This window comes from Emydura macquarii, unplaced genomic scaffold, assembly GCF_026122565.2.
Source record: "Emydura macquarii macquarii isolate MOO-44397 ecotype Brisbane River unplaced genomic scaffold, CSIRO-AGI_Emac_v2 contig_2531, whole genome shotgun sequence".
Lineage (NCBI taxonomy): Eukaryota > Metazoa > Chordata > Testudines > Chelidae > Emydura > Emydura macquarii.
In genome coordinates, this window is record NW_027132668.1 from 3,463,005 (window position 1) to 3,488,617 (window position 25,613).

The 25,613-nt window shown below is 42.4% G+C and overlaps 1 protein-coding gene and 1 long non-coding RNA gene across 2 annotated transcripts; both read left to right on the plus strand.

Annotated features, from left to right (window-relative positions):
- Window positions 1-1,556: 1,556 nt before the first annotated feature.
- On the plus strand, window positions 1,557-6,736 carry LOC137163354 (uncharacterized). The gene is made up of 3 exons (XR_010922694.1): window positions 1,557-1,686; window positions 4,090-4,149; window positions 6,605-6,736. It is a non-coding gene; the product is annotated as an uncharacterized lncRNA (long non-coding RNA).
- A 3,487-nt stretch (window positions 6,737-10,223) lies between these two features.
- Window positions 10,224-16,730, plus strand: POU3F3 (POU class 3 homeobox 3). The gene is made up of 2 exons (XM_067563588.1): window positions 10,224-12,508; window positions 13,794-16,730. Exons 1-2 carry the CDS (start codon window positions 11,468-11,470, stop codon window positions 13,854-13,856), a joined length of 1,104 nt encoding a protein of 367 aa, XP_067419689.1. The 5' UTR covers window positions 10,224-11,467; the 3' UTR covers window positions 13,857-16,730.
- The last annotated feature ends 8,883 nt before the right edge of the window (window positions 16,731-25,613 follow it).

Sequence of the window (25,613 nt, forward strand, 5' to 3'; positions counted from 1 at the left end):
TAGGTGGCTAGGAAAGCCTGAGCCCAGCCCCGTGCATTTGTAGCCGCGCTAGGCTCCGGGAAGGGTCAGGCCGAGCCGCTGAAAGCAATTAAGGCGCATCTGCTGCGTTTGCCTTTCCGCTGTCCTCACGCCTGCCTGGTCTGCGCGTGCAGCCGCGAGGAGCTGCCAGCTGCCGGGAAGCTTCTCCTGCTCCATGGCTCGCGCAGTGGATCCCCGCAGCACGTTTTGTCCCTGCAGCTTGGCGTCCACACCCCGGCAAACTAAAAGGGGAACTCAAGGTTGCTTGGAGGTTGCTCTTTTAATTGCAGCAGGGGAGACCGCAGGTTTTCCAAAAGTTGCTGGGGTGGGGGAAGGATGCTCCCTGTCCAGCTCCTGGTGCCCAAGGCGTGTGGTTTTCAAGGGCTGGTCCACTTTTGCATTGCACGGTGGGGTTCATTGAGCCTACTGTACTGTCATTTCCTCCTACTTCAGCTAGCAGCAAACTTTTCTGCTGCACAGAGGACGTAGTGACTGCCCAGCGGCTACCCTCCAGCTGCACTGACCCCAGCGCGGAGGCGAAGGAGCGGTTTGCAGGGCCTGTTTATAACTGACAGAGGGTGTAGCATGCCGTACATTTTAGACAAAATAACAGCCTCAGGAGCAATTCCCCTCCCTCCACCAATGACTGCTTTTCCCAGCATTGTTTCCCTCTGTAACTGATCCTCTCTAAGGATGTTTAAACTCAGCTTCAACCATTCAAGTATTTCCACCACCCGCCTCCCATCGTGTCAATATTAAAAGTGTACATTTCCCCTAATGAGATTCGGATCATGAGAATCTAATATTGGGGCCCATTTTTACTTCGGATAAATAAGAGAGAAAATCCACTACCTAAATGAGTTTGTGATATCGATTCTGTATGGTAATAATCTCTTGATGTTGTAAATAGTAGGGGGGTTGTTTTGTTTTGTTTTGATATGTTATATGGCGATGAGACGCTATCAGACGGCACACTACTTGGTCTTTATAGATATATGTATAATATACAATATTTCATACACACACGCTGATGATACCTTAGGTGTTTGGAGGCATGGGACACAATATTTTATAAATTTGAAGTTTTTATCTGGCAGAGCAGATTACTTTAAGCGTTCAATTTCTCAGCGATCCAATTTTATTAGGATTTACCATCATTTGTGCTGTGCATCCCTGGGGAAATAATGCTTTGATTAATGTAATCCTGGGCTGGGATCCACCACATGCCCCTCTCCCAGGAGACGAGCCCTATTTGACAAACAAAAACAGAGCAGCAACTATTGCAAACTGCACTCACCTTTAGAAGGCACAAAAAAAAATCCAGCCCTCCTGAACACAATAGCAGCGTTTCAAAACAATGTGAACTCTTATTAATTTACTCTCAATGCCCCTGATTCAGTGTGGGTTGTCCAGTCCAGCCCTCAACCTTAAAGACAGCCCAAAGGATGCAGCTCCGTTCCCCACAGAGAAGCAAAAGCATCTCAATATCTCTGCCTCTCTTTGGTCTCTCAACATTTCTGCCTCTTTGTTTCCCACTGCAGGCCTTGCTACAAACTGATTTCAACTCTCCTCATTCAATCCACCAGCAGCCAGAGGCCTGTGAAGCTTTATTTCATGAGGCTCAGTCAGACATACCTGAAGCCATATACCTCTCAAACCCGGGCAATGGTAAGCAAAGCACAACAAAGTGCTCTTAGCAGTTCAAAAGGGAGAGAGTGGGGTCCAGAAAATAGCCTTAAACAAAAGGTCTTATTACATGAAAGAAAAACCTTCCACCTTTTGTTTTTTAAAATATCTAGATTTTTTTCTTTTGTTTTTATAAAGTGCTTTTCTCCCTCAGTGCGGAGCAATATAGTTTGAAAAGGCCTGATGAAATAAGCAAACCAAGACCAGAACTAAACCTGCTTTCCCTTCCTTTATAACAGTAGGTGAACTAGCCTGCACTCCTCCCACATTATGAAGCCTCATCCTGGCCAGCTGAAATGGTAGTGTAGTGTTTATCTTATTCCACCATAACAAAGCAGGTCTCATGGTGCCTGAGGAGCAGATCCAGTGACAAAGGAGAGCTCTGGCTGCTGTTCTGCCACTTTATTCAAATCTGGATTAATAAATCTATGGTAGGGAGGAGGGCTCTCAAGCCTAAAGATAGGGGATGCGATTTGCACCAGGGTTTTCAATAAGATGCCAGCATCTCGCTCATGTTTACCCAATGACCGCATTACAGTGACTCAGCATTTACAGTTTCTTAGTCCCCCCCCCCCTTCTTTTCTGATGAAAAACGATGCAATTACGTTTCTGCATGCTGATCCGAGCGTTCGAATAACAAGCTTTAAACGCCTTATCAGACGCTTGTTAAAGAGGGTGGAGGAAATGCTGAAAGAGAAATTCTGCATTTTTTAAGAAAGACATGCAAATGAAAAGCAGCTATAGGACTAGATCGGCTGCAGCTCCGCTTCAATCCATGCACCTAAGCAGATTAGGAGAAAATCTCAGTCAAAAAGCGTAAATCACAACAGGGAAAAGTTACCTCGAATTAATTCCTGTCTTTTTCATAGTATAAATTGACTTTCCTCTTTGGGATTGACTCAGTTTGTTTCCCACCCCCACTCCAACAATATACATTTGTTCTTTACATTTTAATTGTAATAAGTGGATCTTTAATAAGCCACTGTTACCTGGGCGTGTTTGTTTGTGTGATCATTTCAACCAAACAGTATAAAAAGCCCAAAACTCACTATCGCTACTATTATTGTGGTAGGTTCCTTGCTTCAGAGGTTGCAAAATTGTGGTGGAAAGTCTATAAATCCGTATTAGGAGCTCAGGCTCTCCTCCTTCACAGCCCCATCAACCAAAAAGAATTTTAAAAAAGTAAGATCGGAGGGTTGAATTTTGGGGGAGAGGGGAAAGAGGGTGCAAAGAAATGATGAATGATGTCAACTTTTGACTGTAGGAGTCATGCTGGAGTTGAGTGAAGCTTCGGGGAAATAAATCATTTAATCCCAAAGCTACTGAAGTCCCTTTTTCAAACATTTTGAGGCTGACATACTGCTGTAAAAGCGAGTGAGCCCTTAAAAGTATCCAACGTCAAGAAATATAGGTATATTAGGAATGGATCTAAAATGAGGAGGGAAATAACCACGCGATCATGAAAATATCAGTTAGATTATATCTCCCAAGTAGATATACAACAACAACAGCATGAGCAAAATTGTAGCTCTTGCATTCACTAAAGGAGAAAAGACAGCATGTGCATGTTTGTGTGAAATGCCAAAAAGAGCAGCCTTAAGCTTGACCTACTGCAATCTGCACTGAGCTCCTCAGACAATAGACAAGTTCAAATGTCAAAAAATCTAATAATAAAAAACAGAGCTGCCAAACTGCACGAACTGTTTTCTGGTGTACCACAATTATTCACCCTTTTATCCACTAAGAGACTGCCAGTCCTATGCGCAAAAAAGAAAATCTTTATAATGCATAAGGATTTTTTTTTTTTTAAACATGTGAAAGGCGATTGAGATGGCCAGCACGCAAATCATAATATGTATAATAAAAGCAGGGCTGAGGTTTCCACAGTCTTTTTAAAGACGCTAACTTGTAAAATCCTTTTTCGTGTTGCTACATGCACAATTATTCTTATAAATAAAAATGTACATGTTCGAGGAGCTAGGGTGTAAGTATATATCCGCAGGATTTTAAGATAGATGGTGACATTACGTTTCACATGCAGTGTGTCTATATGGAACTCAAGTCAGCAAATAGATATTCCATTCATTTAAGAACTTTCATTACTGTGCATGTTAGGTGCACCCTATGCACAATAGAGCGTATAATGTCAGAAATATGCAGTTCTAAACGTACCTATATTTCAAATCTATCTTTATTTGTATGTGTAGCATTGTGTTATCTTTCTAATTTATTACAGATTCAGAAATGCTTTATTACCCTAAAACAATAAATAAGATTCAGACTGCACAATTAAATGTCTGGATAAAAGATCAGCCTGCCTATTGTGCATCTCGTTGTTACTGTAAGCCTTTAAAAGTAATATGTATGTTTTCATGTTTTCTCCAGATTGGCTGGTGTAATATTTCTTGTTCAGCTATCAACGTGGTCATATGAACTACAGTATGGGTAAGGTTTAAAAACAGGAAATCACATTAGCCAGGAATTCTACAAATCTAGAATGCAGTCAACTATACCTTTTCATCTGACTGCTGTATTATAAAGGAATACATTTTACCTATAGCATACTGTATATTTAATATGTCTTTGTTTAACATTTTAAATTGTAAATGCTAAATAGGCAGTTGCTCTCCACGATTATATTATTACACATCTAATCATTCTCGAATATAAGTAGATGAATACTAAATACAGTAAAAAGCCACTTTGCATTCCCCCAATACCTCGGCAATGTTTTTCATTTTGCAAAGGATTCTATCCGGACAAAATAATTAAAAAAAACCTCTTTGTAGCTTTGTTTTAATCGTCCTGGTACTTAAGGCATAAACGTGGCGATCACATCCAAATAATATTTTTAACAGATAGCATGGAAAGTAGCTCTATCAAATTAACTTGTTGCTCGTTTTAGTGTTCATGTTTTCTATTTGCCTTTATTCTCTTTAATGTATACAGACAGTAACTCATGCAAGAATAAGACTGAGGCATTGACCTACAGAATTGTTTTCTTAGACTATAAATGCAAGTTGCATTTGAGGTGGGAAAAAGGCAGCAAAAACTACATGAAAATCCAATGTTTTCCAAATACGGGATATTAACCATCACTGGTCTCTCTAAACTCAAAATCCCATGGTCATATGACCAAAAATTGTTTGTTAAACAGTGGTAAATCCAAGATTATGTGATGAGGCTTGTGAAGAAAATTGCACTCTAGATATGTATCCCAATAGCCTGGGAAATTGTCATTGCTTACGTTGCCAAATGCGGTAAGGTGGAAAGTTTTAGTCATGTAAATATCTCAACGCGTTTTCAGTCATGGTCAATGCATGGCCAGGCTTAACTCAGTTGTAGAAGCGAAGGAATGTGAACATTTCGCACATGGAAAAAAGAGAAATGTCTTTTTTTTTTTCATTGTTTCTCTTGTTGTTTACTTCTCTGTGTTATGTTTTTGATCAGTGAGTTAGCTTTCCACGAGATACCCCATTTCTGGACAACATTATTTCGAAGACGTAATTGGTCTTTACATTGTAAAGACAAAGAATAAAACTTTCACAGTCACACTGAAACTGACGGAGCTCCAGTTCTAGAGAGTCTTTACGGCCTTGCAGAGTTTGTAATGGTCATGCATCAAATGTGCTCCCGCCCCACTTTTACAGGTGTTTAGCTAGCGTTAAAGGAATGTTAACCTGCTGATGTGCATATAGATGTATAGAGAGACATTCGTAAGAATAAATATATGTATTTATCAATAAAACACAGAAGTAGATTTCTTACTTCTGCGTCTCATCCAGCCACCTAGAAAAATAACTAAAAGGGATTGGCTCCTTGAGCAATGTGTTAAGACTATCTACATACAATACGTTTCCAAAACGACAGAAAATCTGAGCAGACACTGAAGTTAAGATTTTTTTTTTATTATTCAATGTCTGTAAACATCTATGGCTAGAACTTCTTGTGTAGCTTTTGCATGTGTTTAGTGATGCGGACTTCAGATGATCTAGATGGTTAACATAATGTTATTTTGTAGCTACATTCGAGCTAGTGAAGTAATTGAAAGAGAGTGAGTGGCTACTTTATTGGGAATATTTCAGATACTTCTGGTGGTTTAAAATGGCCATTAAATATTAAATGATGTAAAGAAACCCTAGGTCTCTTTGTTATATCTGCAGCGGTTTAAAAGCTTTATTTGGGCAAAGTCTGTGTGATTCATTAGGTTACCCTGAAATAATGTTTTTATTTATTTAAATGATTTCACTTACTTGGAGCCTTAGCTCATTTTAAGATAATGCACCAAATTAATAACTTTCAGGATGACTTTTTAACTTAGTCAAACTGTAAAATCCAGTGTAGACTCTTGTGTTTCTATCTTAGCGGTGTGACAGCTCTATTTGGACTTAAGTCTGTTGTATTTAGGACATGAATTTACTCTAACCTCTTTATCCACCCCACGAGTTCACTATTCTGAAGTCACCATTTATATAACTATATGAAATATATCATAGACACATATAGTTTGGAGAGGGTATTTGTTCCTCTGACAACTTTGGAGGAGCAGAATTATTCAATGTAGCAGCGTTTTACTCACCAGGTTCTGAGCCGCATCAGTGCGCCCCCTGCTGACCATCTGTGCTCGCACAGAGCACTTCAAAAGTTTATTTTGCTCAGTAAACCGTATCATACAAAATTAACGACAACCAATAAAATTATCTTATATGTTTCAACTGTAAAAGTCCAAAACAAAATAAAGCTAGTTTTAGTGAAGCTAGAAAGCGCTGGTTTGGCTTCGTTCTCTTTGGCTGAACTAGGGTCCTTTTATCTAAAGCCCAGTGCACAAACATATAGCTTAATGTGACTAGTGTTCTTCCTTTTATTTCTTTCTCTATGGCAACCAATATGTTCCGCTCAGAAATGTTCCCCCATCAAGGAAACAAATGATCTTGAGGGAGCAGCTCTATACGGCATCTGTTCCAATGGAGAACACAGAGTTAACCCCAGTCAAAGGAGACGCTGAGCACGTCAACAAGAAGTGGAAAATGAGCGATTCTTCTCCCCCAAAATTGAAACCTATACCTCCCTAGTTTTACAAGTCATTTTATTGATTTGAGTATCGACCGTTTCCAAAGAAGTAACTAATTCTAGGAAATTACAATAATCACGAGCTGTTGTGTATCCAAAAGAGCAGAAAAGTGCAAATACAATAAAATACATTACAATTAAAATAAATGAAAGTAATGTAATGGATATTTAAGCCTAGGTAAAGTTTTCAGTAGCAGTATCTGGCCTACTAATTTCACCTTACATTATTTATCACATTATTTATCACACTGACCTAAACGCTATCAAAGAGTTTCAGATCATTAGACTATACCTCTCAATTAGATGGGAATTCAGAGAAAGCGGATCTAGGGACAAGAAAAACTGTCAGAAATGAGAAACAAAGTGAAATCTGGTTTGTAATGCTCAAGCCACAATCTCCTTTGAGAATAAAATGAAGGGATGTCCTGGTTAGTTTTGATTGATTATACTCTTTCTGATGGACTTTCACTACAGCGCTCTAGATGTTGTGCTTAACCGTCTGTTCCCTAGTTACAATATTAACCCTATATGTGCACCATCGCTCTCCTCCTCCTTCTCCTCTTCATCTTCCTCCCCCAGCACCAGACTGGTTTATTTCAATCCCCATCTCTCAGCAGGTGTCCACTTCTCTACTTTTTGCCTTGCCCCTCAGCACACTATTGCTGTTCAAAGCTGATTTTCCCCAGTCCTCGGAAGAGATTGTCCTGAAGAAACATTTGAAAACAATAAATATTTATAATCCTTCAGTCTTTAGAATCTATAATAATTTCCAGGGCTACCGCCCTCCCCCCTCCCAGTGCTACAATAATTAACAGTGTCCAGAAAAGTGAAGTAGTAACCAGAAGACTTCCAGTACTAAATAATTGCTTTACTGCTCTCAGCTTTAGAATGAGCTTTTTATGTAATATTTCACTAAGACTTTTTTAGGGGGCAGTGTTTTTTTTTTTTTTTTTTTTTTTTTTCATTAAGCTTGCTTTCTTCCACAGAGTTGCCAAGGGCTCCCTGTCTTGTCCTAAGCTTTTACAAATCGATTCACAAGACTTTAAAGAAAACAAAAACAGAGAAAAAAATTTAAAACACTTACCGACCAGACTTCCAAGATTTAGAGGGTTTTTTATAATTTTGTATTTTTTTATTTTAATAAGGTGACAGGGGGGAAATCATGTTCTCAACTCCAGCGAAACGATCCATGCTAAGATTTTCCTTTGCACTGACTCCACTAAGCCCAGCTCTCCACTTGTCTATTATTTTCACCAAAATATATGAAAATTTATGCAAATGAAAATCAGCACTAACTGTTCTCCCCTTGTTATACTTTGGATTTTTTTTTCCAGACAAAACAATCACACTCTGCAAGGGAGGGGGTGGGCGAGAGTTGGGGAACTAAGTTGTTGGTTGTTGGGTTTTTTTGTTTGTTTTGGGTTTTTTTTTTTAATAAAACACAAAACTCCAACACAAGCTTATTTTTTGTTGTACGTGTATACAATATTTTTATGATTTTTTTTTAAAGAAAGTAGATTTGTTTGCAGAGGCGCTATCACGTTTCATCAGGCCACCTGAGACGGCTTTTGAAAGCTTGTACTGTGAAATTCATAGCAGTAATTTAGACAAAATCCTCACTGTATATTAATGAAAGACGGCCCCATGGCACCGTTCCTATCCTCCCCATTCAGTGTAAACAAAACCACGAGACTCACTCGGTTTTTGAGCCTGATCCAAGCAAAATCGGCTGGAAAGGAAAACATGGGGTTCTGGCACTGACTATTCAAACGTCTGCACCTGGAGATCTCAGATTTATTCAATGAAATCTGTGTTAGATCTTTTATACATATAAAATTAAATCTTTGGAGGACGCATGGGAACAAAAAAAATCGTTATGTTTAGGGTTTAGTTACCATTACTCTTCAGATCTGTATACTTCACATTAATGGTTTTTCTAAACCTACCTAAGATGGTATCTTTTACCGTGCAAGCAGGAGTTGGACAGGGTCCTAAATAAATTCTGCTAGTCTACAGTTAATCTTCAAATCACGCAATTGCTGCATACTTGCTGTTGGGGATGTGCTGGAAGCTGAATTCAACTAGCTGAATTTTTTGGTGGAAATTATTAACTGAAAGAGGGGGGCGTTATGTTTCACATTTTAATGTAAACATGATGCATTTTTCTATCTATAGGCGCACACACACTATATGTATATATGCATTATACATGATGGATACGTGTGCTTAGCAGCCTGTGTGGATTGCACAACACAAACACAATCATTAGTAAAGATGTGTTCCTTGAATGTCCGAATTGTGTTATTTCATTGGAAATCCCCGAGGAGTGTTCAATTTGCCCTTGTTTTGGTTGCCACTTTCTCTTTTTTCTTGGTTCACTGAGGTTGCCTGTGTGCAGCGTTTCCGCTTGGTCGCATCTCTCTCTCTCTCCTTCTCCTTCCCCCGCCCCCCTTAACTCTTTCAGCTGGACTAGAAATAATAAAACGTTTCATGCAACCAGATCGGTTTCCTGTGAAATACCATCCTTTGCAAAATAAGAAAAAAAATATTAGGGGAAAAAACATATTATATACACATAACAGTAGGAAACAGGGACAGAACACCGTTTGCTGGAGCTGGAGCCCGAATCAATTCGGATTTTTTTTAATGATAAACATTCCTATGTAACATATTTTATAATAACCCACATGGTCGGAAGCTGGACTTGTTCTGTTTGGTACAGTCAATTTATTGTGCCCCCTCTCAAATACGGTAGATATTAAACAGTTCAGTGCAGAGGTCCAAAGACATATAGGCTGCGTTATAGTTTTCACGCATGCAGGGGAACTCAGAAACTAAAACAATTAAGCGTGTGGCTGATTGCACGTAATTAAGGGACCAACTTGCCATTTTGGCTTCAGTCTAAGATCTGGTAAGTGATCATCGCGGTGGAGACTGGCCAGAAACCTTGGTAAATCTCAAAAGATATTACCTCACCCTCCTTGCCTCTCTGACATATGCAGAGAGAGATAAATGGAATGCAAAACTTTGAAACAGAACAGGGCGCTTCCTTCTGTAGGTGGTGACTGTTTGATTTATGTAGACTGTAGCCTATATACAATGGCTGCGTACAGATGCTGGGAATTATTCGCCCATGAGGAGACTCATGTGCATACAAGTAAAATAAATGTATTATTAGCTAGTGTTGTTCTCGCTTCCCCTCGCCTTTCTTTTCATTCCTCCCTACCCCTACCCCCCCCCCCATCCGTTTTTATTCTCCCTCTCTCCCCCTCCCCCACACGCCCAAGTTGCTGTGTGCTGGGAGAAGTCAGATTTATTCGCTGGGCGTGAAGAGTTAAGATGTTGAGGGGGAGCAGAAGGGAGGGGCCGGGAAGGGAGCTGGAGGAGGAGGAGGATGGGGGGGAGGGGGCAGATTTCCAGCGTCTACGCCACTTTGCCTAAATTAAAAAGCAACCAATCGGAACGGCCGGAAGGGGGGGCCTCGCGTCCGGAGCCAGTCATTCCGGCTCTGTCAATCACTCAGCGGGTCTCCAATCAGCGGGGGCCCTCGCGCTCGACTTCCTCGTATTTGGGAAAGTGTGGTGTGGGGTGGTGGTGCGCGCGCTCGGCGGAGGGTAAACATTCGGCAGTCCCCGCGCTGCGAGGAAGAGAGAGAGAGAGAGAGAGCGAGCGAGCGAGCGCGAGCTGTCAGGGCGAGCGAGCCGGTGGGGACGAGCCGCGCCGCTCTCCTCCCAGCACCACCAGGGCACGCTCTGCAAGCCTGGCAGCCCACTTCCCCCCGCTCCCCGCCTCCCCCCGCCCCCACCGGAGTTAGTGTCTCAAGGATCCCCCTAGATGCACACACACAGCCGCACACCTCTCCGGCCGGGCGCTCCTCCTCCCGCAGCCAGCGGCTGGGATTAAACGCCAAAAACTGCCGGGGAAAGGGGAGAGCATTGCAACCTCTCTCTCTCTCTTTCTCTTTCTTTTTTTTTTCTTTTTTTTTTTCTTTTTTTTTTGGTAACTGCCTAAAAGGGGAGGGGGAGGGAAGATGTCTCATCCCGCCGGTGACTCCAGCGAGAAGGCTCCAGAGGGACCTGCCTTGCCCAGGGAACGCAGCGCTCCTGCGAGAGCCCAACTTTGAAGCCATGCCGCATCCCCCGCACCGCCGCCAGCCCAGGAAGTTTTCCTAGGACACCCGCCGAACTTGGCCAGGGGAGAAGAGGAGACCGAGAAGCCGGGAAATAGAGACACACAGAGAGAGAGAGAGAGACACACACACAGACACACGGACACACGCACAGAGAGCGACAGACAGACAGACACCCGCCCGCCCGCCCGCCCGCGCGCACAAAGCGCCTTCCAGGAGGAAGGGAAAAGAAAAGTTTCCCGGGAGGAGGGGAAGGCGGCGAGGGCGAGATGCGCTCCTGAGGGAGTGACGAGGACAAGGGGGCTCGTTCTTGTCCCCCCACCCCACCCCCTTCCTGGGGTTTGATCTCCCCCACCCCCCCCCTTCCTGCCAAAAGAAGAAGAGGCGCTAACAGGTGAACGGAGCTGACGGGAGATCGGGGGGCAAAAGCCAAAGCCCGGCCAGGAGCCCAGCCCCGCTTCCCGGATCCCGGCGGAGGGTGCCGACAAAGGGAGCCGAGGAGCCCCCCGGGTTGTGCGGATCGGTGGCACGCCAGCAGGCAGCGGGGGAGGGGAGGGGAGCGGAATGGCCACCGCGGCTTCTAACCCGTACCTACCCAGCAACAGCATCCTGTCCGCCGGCTCCATCGTGCACTCGGACTCCGGAGGCGGGGGCATGCAGCCGGGCAGCGTCGCCGTCACCTCGGTCTCCGGCGGCTACCGGGGCGACCCCTCCGTCAAAATGGTCCAAAGTGACTTCATGCAGGGAGCAATGGCTGCTAGCAACGGCGGCCATATGCTGAGCCATGCCCACCAGTGGGTGACAGCCCTGCCTCATGCAGCCGCCGCCGCCGCCGCCGCCGCTGCCGCCGCCGTGGAAGCCGGCTCGCCCTGGTCCACCAGCCCGGTGGGGATGACCGGGAGCCCCCAGCAGCAGCAGCAGCAGCAGCAGCCCGATGTGAAAGGCAACTCCGGCCGAGACGACCTGCACGCCGGGACGGCGCTGCACCACAGGCCACCCCACCTGGGTCCCCCACACCAAGGCCACCCGGGAGCTTGGGGAGCCACCACCGCCGCCCACCTCCCGTCCATGGCCGGGGGACAGCAGCAGCAATCGCTCATCTATTCCCAGCCGGGGGGGTTCACGGTGAACGGGATGCTGAGCCCTCCCCCCGGCAGCCAGAGCTTAGTGCACCCGGGACTGGTGAGGGGAGACACGCCGGAGCTGGGGGATCACCCCAGCCACCATCATCACCACCACCACCAGCACCAGCATCACCAGCAGCACCACGGCGGGGTCAACAGCCACGACCCCCACTCGGATGAAGACACGCCGACTTCGGATGACCTGGAGCAGTTCGCCAAGCAGTTCAAGCAGCGGCGGATAAAGCTGGGCTTCACGCAGGCAGATGTGGGCTTGGCCCTGGGCACCCTGTACGGGAACGTCTTCTCCCAGACCACCATCTGCAGGTTTGAGGCTCTGCAGCTCAGCTTCAAGAACATGTGCAAGCTCAAGCCTTTGTTGAACAAGTGGCTGGAGGAAGCCGACTCCTCCACGGGCAGCCCCACTAGCATCGACAAGATCGCAGCCCAGGGCAGGAAGAGGAAGAAGCGGACCTCCATCGAGGTGAGTGTCAAGGGGGCCTTGGAGAGTCACTTTCTGAAATGCCCCAAGCCCTCCGCCCAGGAGATTACGAACCTAGCGGACAGTCTGCAGCTGGAAAAGGAGGTGGTCAGGGTATGGTTTTGCAATCGGAGGCAGAAAGAGAAAAGGATGACCCCCCCGGGGATCCAGCAGCAGACACCCGACGATGTCTACTCCCAGGTCGGCAACGTGAACTCCGACACGCCGCCCCCACACCACGGACTGCAAACAAGTGTGCAGTGAGAGTCACAATACAGTAAGGGAAAGGAAGAGAGGCGAGAAAGGGAAAGGGGGAGGGGGACCACCACACACACAAAAATCGAGACTTGTTTAGACTGATTTATATATATATATAAATAAATATATAAATCAGTCTAAACAATATATGAATATGAAACGTTTGGAAAGGTCCATCCGAGCGCTAGCATTTATACTGTGGTGGGGAGGGGGTGGAGATGCATAATGCACCAAAACTGCAGATGTGTTGGGGTTTTTTTCTGGATTTTTTTTTTTTTTTGTAAACATTTCTAAATTATCCCCTATTGCAGCGATGAACAACACCCTCCTCTCCCCCTACTCTTCCCCCCCCCCCAAAAAAAAATGCCCCCTAGAAGGGCTGATTTGTATGAATCACGGAAAGTTTTTTCTCCAACACACACTTTTCTTTTCTTTTTTTTTTAAAGGAAGCAATTCAAAAAAAAAAAAAAAAGGGGGGGGGGGAAGCGGAAGCAAAATAATCTGATCCGAAGGTGCCTGCTGCATTCCAGGACCCTGTTTTTCTTGGCCAAACCACATCATTTTGGTGCAAGATATCACCTTTGAGAAAAAAAAAAAAAGTATTCTGCAAAATTAAAAGAGTCATTTTCTCCAGGGGGAGGAAAAATAGGAAATATGCACACTTCACTAAAAACAAGCAAATTGTATAGAGAAACAAAAATATATTTATTTATTTCCATATTTTATATATATATATATATAACAAAAATATGGAAATAAAGATCCGCATACCGAAAGCTGACCCTGAAAAGAAAGGGGTGAGAGACAGACAGAGTGGGGGGAAGAGGAGAGGTTGTTGGTCCCTAAAGTTCGAGCCCTATAGAAAGACTTTGCATGAATTAAGGGAAACAGCTAGAGAAAGGGAAATACTTTAGGGCTGTCAAAGTCGTGCTCCTGACGGCTGCCAATCATCATGGAAGATTCCTTAAAAAATCCACTGCTAATATTTTTTTTTATTCATATTTTTATTTTTATTTCTGGACTGATTCAGATAAAGGGATTTAGAAGGACTGAGCATCTGCAGCTGCACTTATCTGAACTTCTCCTCTCCTAAATCCGTTGCCAACTTTGATTGAATGGGTGCTGTGGATGTGATTATATAATACTGCCATTTCCAAGCAGTGTTTTTGGTAGGTTTTAATAAACAGACTTTTCAAAAAGACGGCAATATAGAATTGTTAGATCCGTTGTTGATCTAAAAATATTTGCTTTATATTTTCATTAAATGACTTCTTTTAATATTTTATTCAGAATACCTATGAACTGCTGCAAAACGGTAATTTATTTTTCCCCAGATCTTGTATTACGTGTTTTTTTCAGACGAGCACAAATCAAAATGAAATGAAAATATGGACAGTTGTTAGGTAATAAGGGTATCTTTTGATGTGATAATTTGATTGTAATTTAATTTGAGTAGTGATTCCGTAAGAGCTGATTGAGAAAATAAATTTGTTAGAATGAAATAGTCTGTGTCTGATGCATAAACACTGTGTCGAAAAAGTTCTCTTAAGGAAATATTGCAAATACTTAAGTGATAGAATTAAGGATAACCTGCTTTCTGTACATCACTTAAGATATCTGGAAATGTAGAGTTCCAGTATTCATGCTGTTAGCATTTTAGTACAGTAGGCATTCCTTATAAATTCGCATAGAGTAAATTTCCATAGAGTTTTTCATAAATATCCCTGTGTTATGGGATAATATGGTAAGAGTAGAGAATAAAAGGCCGCATTCTTTAAAATGTTTATTTTATTTTAAGATTAAACTTCAGTGCAGTAGATGTCTAAGTGTATCGACTGATAATTAATGGCTAATACTGACAGCAGTTATGTTTTTAAAAGTTTAGTCTCTTTTCTCTGTTTTCAAACTGAAAAAGAAGGATAGGGGCTTTTAAAGTTTAAATTATTTTGACACATTTTATGTCTGTATAATATTTGTATTTAATTTATCTTTATAATTTAAAGAAAGGTACTTTTTCAAAAAATATAGATAATTATACTTTCAAAATCCTACCTACGGTCCGCATAGTTTACCATTTCTGTTGTTGTTGCTTTAGGCCTTTTGTACGGGGTGTGAAGTGGTGTAGTACAGTTTTTCCTTCACTCGACAATAGTGTTGCCATTCCTTCTTTACAACAAATGTGTGTATAAGTAATGTCAAAGATGCCAATAGATGCACTAGACAGGCTGTCATATTTATCTGCTAAATTTATTGCAATATACACACAAGTGAATGAATATTTCAACTCTTAATTTTGAGTTGGTAAAGTTGTGAAAACTACAGATCTAAATGTAATGCCTCTATGTACCCCTTAAAACATATTCTAGATAAATATTTTATTTTTTTTATTAATGTAAGCTTTCAGTAGTCTCTGGTTTCCCCCGTTCACCAATGTTCTTCCCCCTTCCTTCTTTCTCGCTATGTGATATTGATGCAGGGGTTAAAACCCCAGAAAACTGCTGTAGAAACAACATACATTTATTCCTTTCAGATAGGCCTTGTGTCACTTTCATAAATCAAATCCAACCAGATAGCCGTGTACTGGGATGCATTATTTTAACACCAGATCGTAGTAAATATCACACTCGTGTTGATTTGTGAAATCCGGAAAGGCCATATTAGAAAAAGAAAAAGTGAAAGGATACAAGACAATTTCATTTCTTCTCTTTGTTTAGTTTAAGAGCTTCCGAGTAATTTTATAAGTGGGAGGGGGGAGGGAAGACGAGGAGGAATAATCAGTTTTGCTACATACAAGGGAAATCAGAATGGACTTTCAGTTTGGAAGCAGTGGGTTTGTTTTTATGTGATGGATACTATTAACACGTGAGGTGGAATCCTATTTTTCACACATGAAGGGTGGTGGCTTATTAGACATGGAGTAGGTCTATTTAAATTTCTTAGTGGTATTTGGTTACTGGATTTGGATGACAACAAAGAGCTAACATTAGGCTTCACACTGGTTTCTATTAAAAGGCAATCTTTGCGGATTTCTGCATAAGAAGGGCTGATTTTTAGGGTAGAGGAGTAACATTTGGTAATAGGGACGTGCAAAATCTGTCCATTCTGTGCACTTATTATGCGCAAAAAGTGAGGCCATGTTTTTTTCCCCCAATAAGAAATTGAATCCTTTGAATGTACTTAGGAACTTCAGGGTTGTGAGTCTATGGGATAATAAGAGGTAGATAATACGTGAGAGGTTTTGTGTTAAGGGTTATATTGTTACACATGTAAATAATGAAAATATTGTTATATATCGCTAGATCTCTTAATGAATTTAGCAATTGTATTCATTTATAATATCAGTGTTCTGTGTTTGGTAATTGAGTCTTCATAATTTTTCCTTATTGTTATTTTTCTACTTAAAGGAAAGCCAAATGTTTTACAAAGTTATGTTTGATCAGTCTGGGTAATCCCGAGATGTGATTATTTTTAGTTTACATTTTCATATTCTGCAGTCCTCTACTGCGCCCTAGTTTTCTCACTGACATCCCATCTTTTCCCCGGCTAGTCTGTGTACTAGAAAGCATTTTCAGGTGTATTTAAAATAGTCACCTCACTGCTGTTGATCCACATATTTTCGGAACTTAGCAAAGAACTAAACCTTGGTTTAAAAATACAACGGTTCATATCTGAAATGAACTTTAAAGATTCTTTATGCTTTAATGTAGTGACTGGTGTTTGCACATTACATTGCTCATAATTTGTTTTGTATGAATGGTTTTAAATGGAACGTTTAGAGAATAATTGGTTCTAATATGAAATGCAGTATATACTATTGATAATTTTATCAATAAGTGTAATATTTTAAATAATTTTAACAATTAAATTTGTTTTTTTAATTATATATTTGTAAAATATTTATCCTGTTGAAAACAACAATATATTGTTGTATTTATTCGTTTATTTTTGTAATAAATGATCAACATCTTCAAGCTAAAGAAAAATTGACACTTCTATATATTTATATAGATATACCTTTTAAGATACAGATATATTTGTTCCAATTTGGATGTAAATAGAAGAAAATACATCTACAACTGGCAATTTTCAAGACAAAATTGTAGAGATGATCTTCTTGCCATATGTAGTTTAGTTTGCCTAAGTTCCAGGGTAATTAATCAAACTCTAAAAGAGGCGCAACAAGTATTGGCCCTGGATGCAGGCTTGGAATTATGTAGGATATGGACTGATTTTTATAAGCTCAGGAATATAGATACTGCAAGGAAATTGGTCTTCTTGAACATGATGGAGGGATCAAATGAATTGATGAGATATACAGGTAAAACATATATTTTGCTGTTGTAGTCTGAAATACTTGAATGATAAGGTCTTCGGTGGGGAGGGGGAGACACCTTGATATCAATGACACAGCAGTAGGAAGCTTTTTGGCTGACAATCATTTTGTTAATCAAAAAGCTAAAAGGTTAACATACAGTGAAGAATTACAGGAAACCCCCCATCTTCTTCAGTACCAAAGTAACAGTAAGCGACTATCTTTGGAGTGGCAGGCTGGGTAGTGGGGGGGGGGAGGGAAGAAAGAAAAGAGCAAATAGGGCTCTTATTCCTTACACAGGGGCAAAACTCTCGTTGAAGTCAATGGGAACTTTGCCTAAGTGAAGCCTGCAGCCTTTGGCCCACAGAGGGGGTGCAGTGGCGCTGGGTGTAGCTTGGGGGATAGTTGGCCATTTCAGCCCCTAGGGGCTGTTGTTAACCTGCGGCTGAAAGTCACTCCCGTGACGTCACGCCCACTAGTTCTGCATCAGGGGCTTGACCTTGACTTCAGTAAGGAAATAAGGGTGCTGCGTTCTTTAATCTTTAACCTAGCCTGTCACCCTGGGAAAGGAAAATTCACAGGAGGGATATGCTGTTTCATCGGAAACTTTGATTCTCTTAGCTGGGCGCAGGTTGTATTCAATAGATAGTTATTAGCACATGTTGTGGTGTATCCTAAATCCTCGGAGTCGTTCTTTGGAGCATTTCTGCTGCAGAATATGGGCTGTTTGTGGGGCTGTTGCAATGAGAGCACTAGGTCCAGTTTGTCAGCAGAACTAATGATCTCCTGGACTTTCCCTAGATGTTTTCGTTGCCAAGGGATATGAACATTTCTGAGTGAGAGAGAAACGAGGATAGTGTGTGTGTATGTGCGTGTCAGAGAGAGAGAGAGAGTGCGCTGGAGGGGAGCGGGTCCAGAGAGAGAGAATAACCTCCCACAATGTCTCATCGGTTTGACTAACGTGTGGCTCGTTTCAGGTGGATGTAAGTGCATGTTTCAGGATAAAATAGGCCTTCCCACGCAATAAACAGAGAGGTGGAAGCTGAGCAGTGGCGGTAGGACGCAGCCCTTGCCTGTGTGGGTGCGCCAGCCGTATTCAGTGTGTTTGAGAGCAGGCAGAGCTGCCTCAGGCTGCGGACAACGAGACCCGCAGGGAGGACGGGCTCCTGCTCTGATCCCTGCTGCCGGCCAGGGCTGCTCTGCAGCGGCAGCTGCTGCAGATCCCACAAGTTGTTTTCCTCGTGGCGACCATTCAGCAAAACACACGATCCTTTCTCAAAGATTTAAATTTCGCGGATGAATTACCATACACCGGTTGCTTAGCAACTAAATTCAAGCTGGGCTAAGAATATGCAGGCTTTTTGTATTCTCATTAATAAAAATGCCACTCTGACACAGCAACCTGACTTTGGATCACTGCAACTTCTGTAAAAGCCATAGGAGAATACAACCCGGCTCCTCCATTTAATTACAGATCAGAGTGGCTTGAAATGTGATGTTTTGTTAATCTATCTTCCTAAAAGCGATGTAAAAAATAACGGCTTTTCAAGAGTAGTGGAAAACTACTTTTTTTTAATGGAGCTGTCTCTTGGTGTTACTGATAGCTGTAAACTGAAACCTTTTTGAGGCACATATTCAAGTATCATCTTTTCCCCATTTTTAGTTCCTTGAAATCAGAAAACATTAAGACATTTGCAACCACAGAGATTAAACAGCAATTGAGGCAGAATGATGGAGAAGCAAACATCTCTCCAGAGATGAAAAAACTTCAGTAGGCAGCAGCAGTCAAACTAAAAAATAAAATACATTCAACTCTGTAAAGTTTGGGTTTTCTTTTTCTTTTAAAGTTGTTCTGTTTAGCTTAAGTGAGCAAGTACTTACTAAAGAAAAAAACCGATGGTTATAAGTCTTAATGACACTTTGTTGAATGTTTGCCTCAAAAATTCCATTTCCACGCCTATTAAAATTTACTTTTTTGTTGTTGTTACATCTATAGCTGGATAGAAGATATATATTTACATTACCAGAAAGTTTCCTGTCAGCATTCAGTGGTACCGGCAAGGGAGAATTATTCTACAGCATCTGGAGTTAGGGTGGCCCCTCTCTCAAGGGTAGGGCAGTACAGGCCCTGATCATTTGTGCACGGTACTTAGCATACGAAGACATTGCTAATAATTTGGACCTTCTTTTTTTCTTTCCCCCTTGCTATTTTGTATAATGCATTTAGCTTCGTTGCGGAAAAGGATGGTTGTTCGGGAGAGGGGAGGAGGGGGGGAAGATTGTTTTATTTTTACTTGTTTCTTTTGCTTTGTTTAGTTTTAATCAACAAATCGTTAAAAATGTTTTGCAATGAAAGTGCTGCAATTAAAAATTAAGAGTAAAACAAGCAACATAAAAGTGCTTGGCAGTATTTTTCACAGGGTATGTGTATAAAAGAAGGAAGGGAAACTTTGAATTCTGTCCGAATTTCCCAAATCCTCTTCACTAAAGGCCCGATTTTTATTATTAATTATTATTTATTATTACAGAGAGTGCTTGAAGTGGGAGGTCCTCTTAGTCAAAAACCACTTTCACTCTGTATGTGAATGAAGAGATCTCTGTCCTTCAATAAGATTTAGTTTCCATTCACTTTAAAACAAACAAACAAACAAAAACATACAACAAATATCTAGGTAGGAAAGGCAGTGAGGTGAGAATCTGACTTATATGTGAAGACTGTAGTCCTAATGAAACCCAAAACCACCCAAGATCTTTGTCCATTGCTTTGCTTCTTTCTACAAGATCTTTGTCCTTTGCTTTGTTTCTTTCTGCAGCCATAATAGGATGAACATCAGGTTTAAATAATCAAATTTCCTTCTAGTTTACACGTATCGCTAGTAAAAATTAATTGAGATTAAAAACCAGCGTTCAAATGCAGTCCTCGCACAGCAGTTGAAAATTGTACCAGAATATATTTTCTAACTATGTGCTGAAAATTGTAATTCCAGAACAGGTGTATTTAGAAAAGGTGGATTTTTGTTTGCTTGTTTTGATTTTTGTTTGTTTTTTACTAAAACGAAAAGTTTAATAACTTTTCTGAATAGTTCTATAGCATATTTTAATGATTGGGAAATATAACACTACATCATTTCTTATATTTAAAATACAAAATCAATAACTTTTACAAAACAATCTCGCTGACAAGACAATAGACCACAGTAGACATGTTTATTATATATTTCGGTGATTTTAAATCAATTTCATTCCAGTATTGAATACCAACATAAAGTTTTAGATATGGAAATAACTTTCATGACAGTATTGTTAAATACATTCAAATTCCTTAGTAGCATATATCTGTCCATTTCAAGTGTCCACATACAGTACTTTAAGGTTTATTGTAATGCACATAATATATAGGAAGAGTTTTATTTACAGATATCACAGTTTGGGATCATACTACTATACTATGCTCGCAAAAGTTCTGTCATAGTTCATGTGCAGAATTAATTCTCCCTTCTCTTTTAAAAAGAATGCTGAAAAAATAGCTGTATTATAAAGGAAAACAAATGGAGATTGTTTCACTGATTTGACCATTTCTTAAAAACAACATCAGCTAACGAGATATGTATTTGAGACGACATAGACCAATACCGTTTCTTTATAAGGTGCGTGTTTAGTGTTAAAAAGCTAAGCGATTCTTGATTGTGACTTGTGTCTGGGGCCTTCCTTTCAAATTGAAATGAATTGATTAAAAAAAGCAGGACCTGGGATATGGGGAACCGCATGGCTGCTATATTTATGTGCACAAAACCGAAATTTAAACAACTTGAGGCAATTTTGGATGTATAAACGTTTTATATATAGTAACCTTTTTGTTATTAGCTTTGGACATACTTGGTGGTGCTTTCCTGCCAGCGCTCCATAGGGCTCACTATACAGCATTCAGTATGCAACGCAGTAGAAAGTAAATTGTTTGCTCAACAACTCCAAGCTTCATTTCCAACTAGAGCACTCATGTATACTTTAACTGAGAGTCGCACCAATCCAGGTAGCTTTCTGTAGACCACTTACTTAGAGAGCAAAGGTACAAAACTCAAGTGCATGTTTTCCCGTGTGAATTAAATAGATAAGTCACGAGCAAGGGGACAGGAGAAATATTAAATTATACTTTGTGGGACTTTTTTCAAGTTTCAGACATACAGAATGCTTCTAAAGCACGAAAGAAATGAGAGCTGCTGAGCATTTATCATTATTATATCCCTAAACTGACAGAGAATGGTCCCAGAAAAGCAGAGCTGAAACTAATCTTTCTAAAGGGGGAGGGAGGAGGGAGAGGGGGGAAAAAGGGTTGGTAAAGAATTGTGCTGGAATAACATACATTTGTTTCGTCCTCTAGGACTCTCATTCAAAAGAGAGGCCCATCTAACCGACTGGGACATTGCTCAATGAAATCTAATAGATTATCGTTTCAGAGTCCACACTAAAAGCCATACATGAAATGTAAGGTGTCAGGCTCTCTCGCTCTCTCTCGCTCTCTCTCTTTCTTACACACACACACACACACACACACACACACACACACACACACCATACACTTCAGTTTATTTATAAAACAGTAAAATATGTACACACAAATCCTGCCGGCCTGACTAACATGATAGATAGATAGATAGATAGATGTGTACAAAATTTATTAATTCCATATGCTAAAATCTCCTATCAGTGAAATTAAATTAAGCGTGTAGCTAAATGAAATGTCGAAGATTAAATACTATCGGTCCCTCAAAAGAAGAAAATAAATAAACATTCAGTTTCCTGATACGCTCACCGCTTTACATCTGTGATTAAAAGTTATTTTGTTTATTTAAAAAAACCATAGTTTTTTAGCCAGGACTCTCTTTAGCTTGTTACAGTGTACTTGAAAAGATTGCCTTCCCCCCCCCCCTTTTTATTTGAAACTAAAACTAGAGGGTTAGAGTGCATCTAGTAATTATTAATAGCTGAAATGACGATTTAAATACTACTAGTGGTGCCTGTGTATTGTTGTTTTTTGGGGTTGTTGTTTTATTATTTTTTGAGTGCTGGGCGAAATGAGGAATGTCATTCTAAGTAGAACACACGACACATATTTACCTGAAGTACAAGCTGGTTGGGTTTGTATGGGGGTTTTTTAAATTGTCAAGTATAGCGAAGGAAGGTCAGCATGCCAACCTCTCTAGAGCAGAATCCTGTTGTTAACAAAAGAGTGAAGAAAGAAGAGGGAACAGTTACCTTGACATTAGATGCCCGCTTTGTTCCTGAGCCTTGCACTTCACCTTAGAGCCCATGTGGGAAAACAGTGCCCTACGGGAATGAATAACCCATTCCAAACTGTTGGCACAAGTCCCCTAAAAACCCTCACCCTGTAACTCTGTTCTGAGTTGTTTTGCCATCTAGTAGAGTTTTTGCACATATTTTGTACCGATTCTCTCAGAACCACGGCACGTTTTAGACCAGCCTTTCCCCCGTTTCGCGTACAATAGCTGAGCCTGCCTAGCTCTCTGCTCCCCAGCCTGAGACTCCGGTTTCACAGCTTGAGGGGAAGAAAACTTGGGCATGGGGCATGCGTCTGACTTCCTCAGCAGACTCGTGGGCCGGCGGGTACCACGCTCTGCCGTGCAGCAACGCCGGTGGCTGCTGGAAGGGTTATCGCGTTATCTCTTTAATAGACGCCACTGCACGTGGGCAGCAGGAGTGTAAAGACTGGGAGAATGCAGCACTGTGCACTTGCAGCTGGACCCTAATTAGGGCTCGCAGAAAGCTCTCTCTGAAGGCGTTAATAAGGAATGGCTTATCTGGGGCATCAGGCTGGCCCCAGGTTGAGGATTTCAATCAAGTGAGAGACAGTGCATGGAGGGGGGCCTCTTCCTGCGTGCCTCTGCTGGCAGCTGCCTTTCCAGCCAGCCTTCCCCAGCAGCGAACTCCCCGGCTATGGCAGCGGTGCTTGCTCACACCTGAAGGCACGGAGCCGGGGGCCTGGCAGCGTCGTCTCTGCCGACCTTGCCCGCCCATGGATAGGATTTGGTGACTCTCCCTTTTGGGCAGCCACAGACCGCGGCCCCCTTGCAGTCTAACAATGGCAGAGTGACGTGTTGTTTGGGGGGGGGGGGGAGAGAAGGTGAGCGGGGGTGGCTCTGCTGGTCTTGCAGGGCTGTCTTAGGAGAGCTGGTCTCACGGGTGCAGGGGTGGCGAAAGCACCTGGAGACTGAGTCCCTCGGGGGACAGGGGCCTGGATGATGGGGGATGCTCGCTCTTCCATCCTCGAGGGCTAGCTCTTCTTGGGAGGGGCCTCTTTGCTACGTCCCGAGAGAGACAGCGAGAGAGAGGGGCGCGGGGGGAGGACACGGTGACCGCTGACCCTCCCTCCCCAGGCGCATCGCTGCGCACGAACGACCCGCTTCGGCCGCCTCGGCGGGGGAGTCGCGGGCCGCGCAGAGAAGCCAGAACTTGCCCCAGGGCCTGCCACCAGCCGTAGCAATTCGGTGCCAACTACACGCAGATCAGTGTCATCCGGCCAAAGCATCGGACGCGGACTGCACGTGTCTGTTCTCTGCCAAGGTCCCATCGTGGTCGATTTTTCTCCTTGCTCCCTATTATCGAGTTGGACGGGAACGAGCGTTTCACCCACTGAAAGCTGCCAGCACGCAAGTTTTCAAGTCGCTCATTTGCTCCGTTCTGCACAAGGGAGAGTGACTCTGTAAAACAAAAACAACAAAACAGCTGCGGCTGGCGTGGTGTGGTACCCAGCCCACTGTCTCTCAGCTCTTATTCTAGGGCCATCTTTTGTTTACGTTTGGGCTCCGCTTTGCTGGAGTTCAAGACAGGAAAAACCCCGCCTTGCTGGTTCCCCCGACCCTTGCCTGGCTCTCCAGGAGAAGATTAAGGGGCTCTGGTGGCATAGCCCGAGGTACAAAAACCTCTGAGGAAACAGAGGCATCAATACCAGATGCATCCGAATCCAGGCTGAGAACTAGGCTGGTGAGGGATGGAGATGAAGGGAAGTGCTCTAAGCCTAAAGTTTCTGCTTCAAAGGGCCAGGGCTTTCTCCTCAAACGCTGGCCAATTATACTTTGAGGTTGAAGAGAAAAACAATTCACAAACATTGGCAATTTCAAAGCCCTGAAAATGGCAAGTTTGGGAATCCGCCTCCGTTTCTCTTTCCGCGGCACATTTACACTAGAAGCTTCTTTTGTTGTTGTTGTTGTTGTTTTTTAAGGTGGCAAGTGAAATCATCAGATCTGATTGCATTTCTTTCTAGCAGGGATTGTAGATCTACCCCTACAGACGATCGAGCTACAGCTCTGACAAAAACGAGTTCAGACAGCTTTCCAGAGAGCTGCAGGCTACAACCCAATGTCAGATACCTTCTTCAAGTTCAAGTTAGACTCAGGACATCATCGTCTGGGCGCGATCTCCCCCCAGGTTAAAACAGTGACAACGCACCAATCGACTTCAATGGGGAACCCAGCTCAATTCTGCCCGCATTCCTCCCTTCCCCCTTCCGGGAGCAGCCTCCCCCGGTGGAAGTGCTCTCCCACCCATCAGTTTCCACCCCGAAGTTAATGGGGTTCCCTTTGCGCGTATGGTGAACTAGACTTGGCTCGGTGTGTGCAGTGAGTTGTGGTTTTGCAGCTGTATATACAAATCTTCGCCAGTGACAAAGAGTGTGTTGTCCAGACGATAATGTCCCTCCCCCTATTAAACGGTATTTTTCCCACCTAGGTTCCTCATCCATGTAGAACAAGTACACATGGCAAATAGCTGGTTAAGAAGCATGGCTTATTAAATCCATTCAGACTTCCTATTTTGGTAGCAGCAGACCAACCTTTTTAATTTGCCTCCTGATACCATGGCGGGAATGCCAACTCAGGTCCAACTGGACAAAAGGATTCCACGCAAGATGGGCAAGATACGTGTTTCTTGTGTGCTTGGGATCCCAGCGAAATATTATTTCTTCTGTTCCCCATCAAATTAAATTGAAACAATCTGGCCTCAAGTTTCATTGAATTGTGTCAGGCTCTGATGCAGAGATGTGTTTAATTTTGTACATTATCTTCCTTTCCAGACAAAGGCTGATTTTTGCAGGGGCCCTTCATAATAAAGCATGGTTGCCTGGTTTTGCATGAGTAAAACACCTTTAACCAAAAGGTGAGAGAGGCAACATGGTGGCAAAGGGAAGACGGTTTCTGTGAGACACATACATAAGCAAAAAGTGTTTCCTCAGTAAGGATAAATGGGTGTTTCGTTTCTTACCCGCTACGTTATAGTCTAAGGAGGAAATATAAAAGAGAGAAAAAGGTGTTGGTCTTATAAAATGTAAAACATGAACACTTTAACAATAGCAGTCCTTTAAAAAAAAATAAACACCCACTGTCCTTTTCTAAATACTTAGTGTAATTGATTACCGGGGAAATATGCACACATGCAATCTGTGTATACGCACGCAGAGAAAGATGGCATGTGATGGTGACTAAAGTATTATTGGACTTAAGAGTTTGCTATGACTATATACACCAC

Excerpts from the sequence above, each read along its gene's own strand:
- POU3F3 (XM_067563588.1), top strand. The coding sequence starts at position 11,468 with ATGGCCACCGCGGCTTCTAACCCGTACCTACCCAGCAACAGCATCCTG. Across the intron at positions 12,509-13,793 it reads AGAAGCGGACCTCCATCGAG|ATAAAGGGATTTAGAAGGAC; the intron begins GTGAGTGTCAAG and ends GGACTGATTCAG.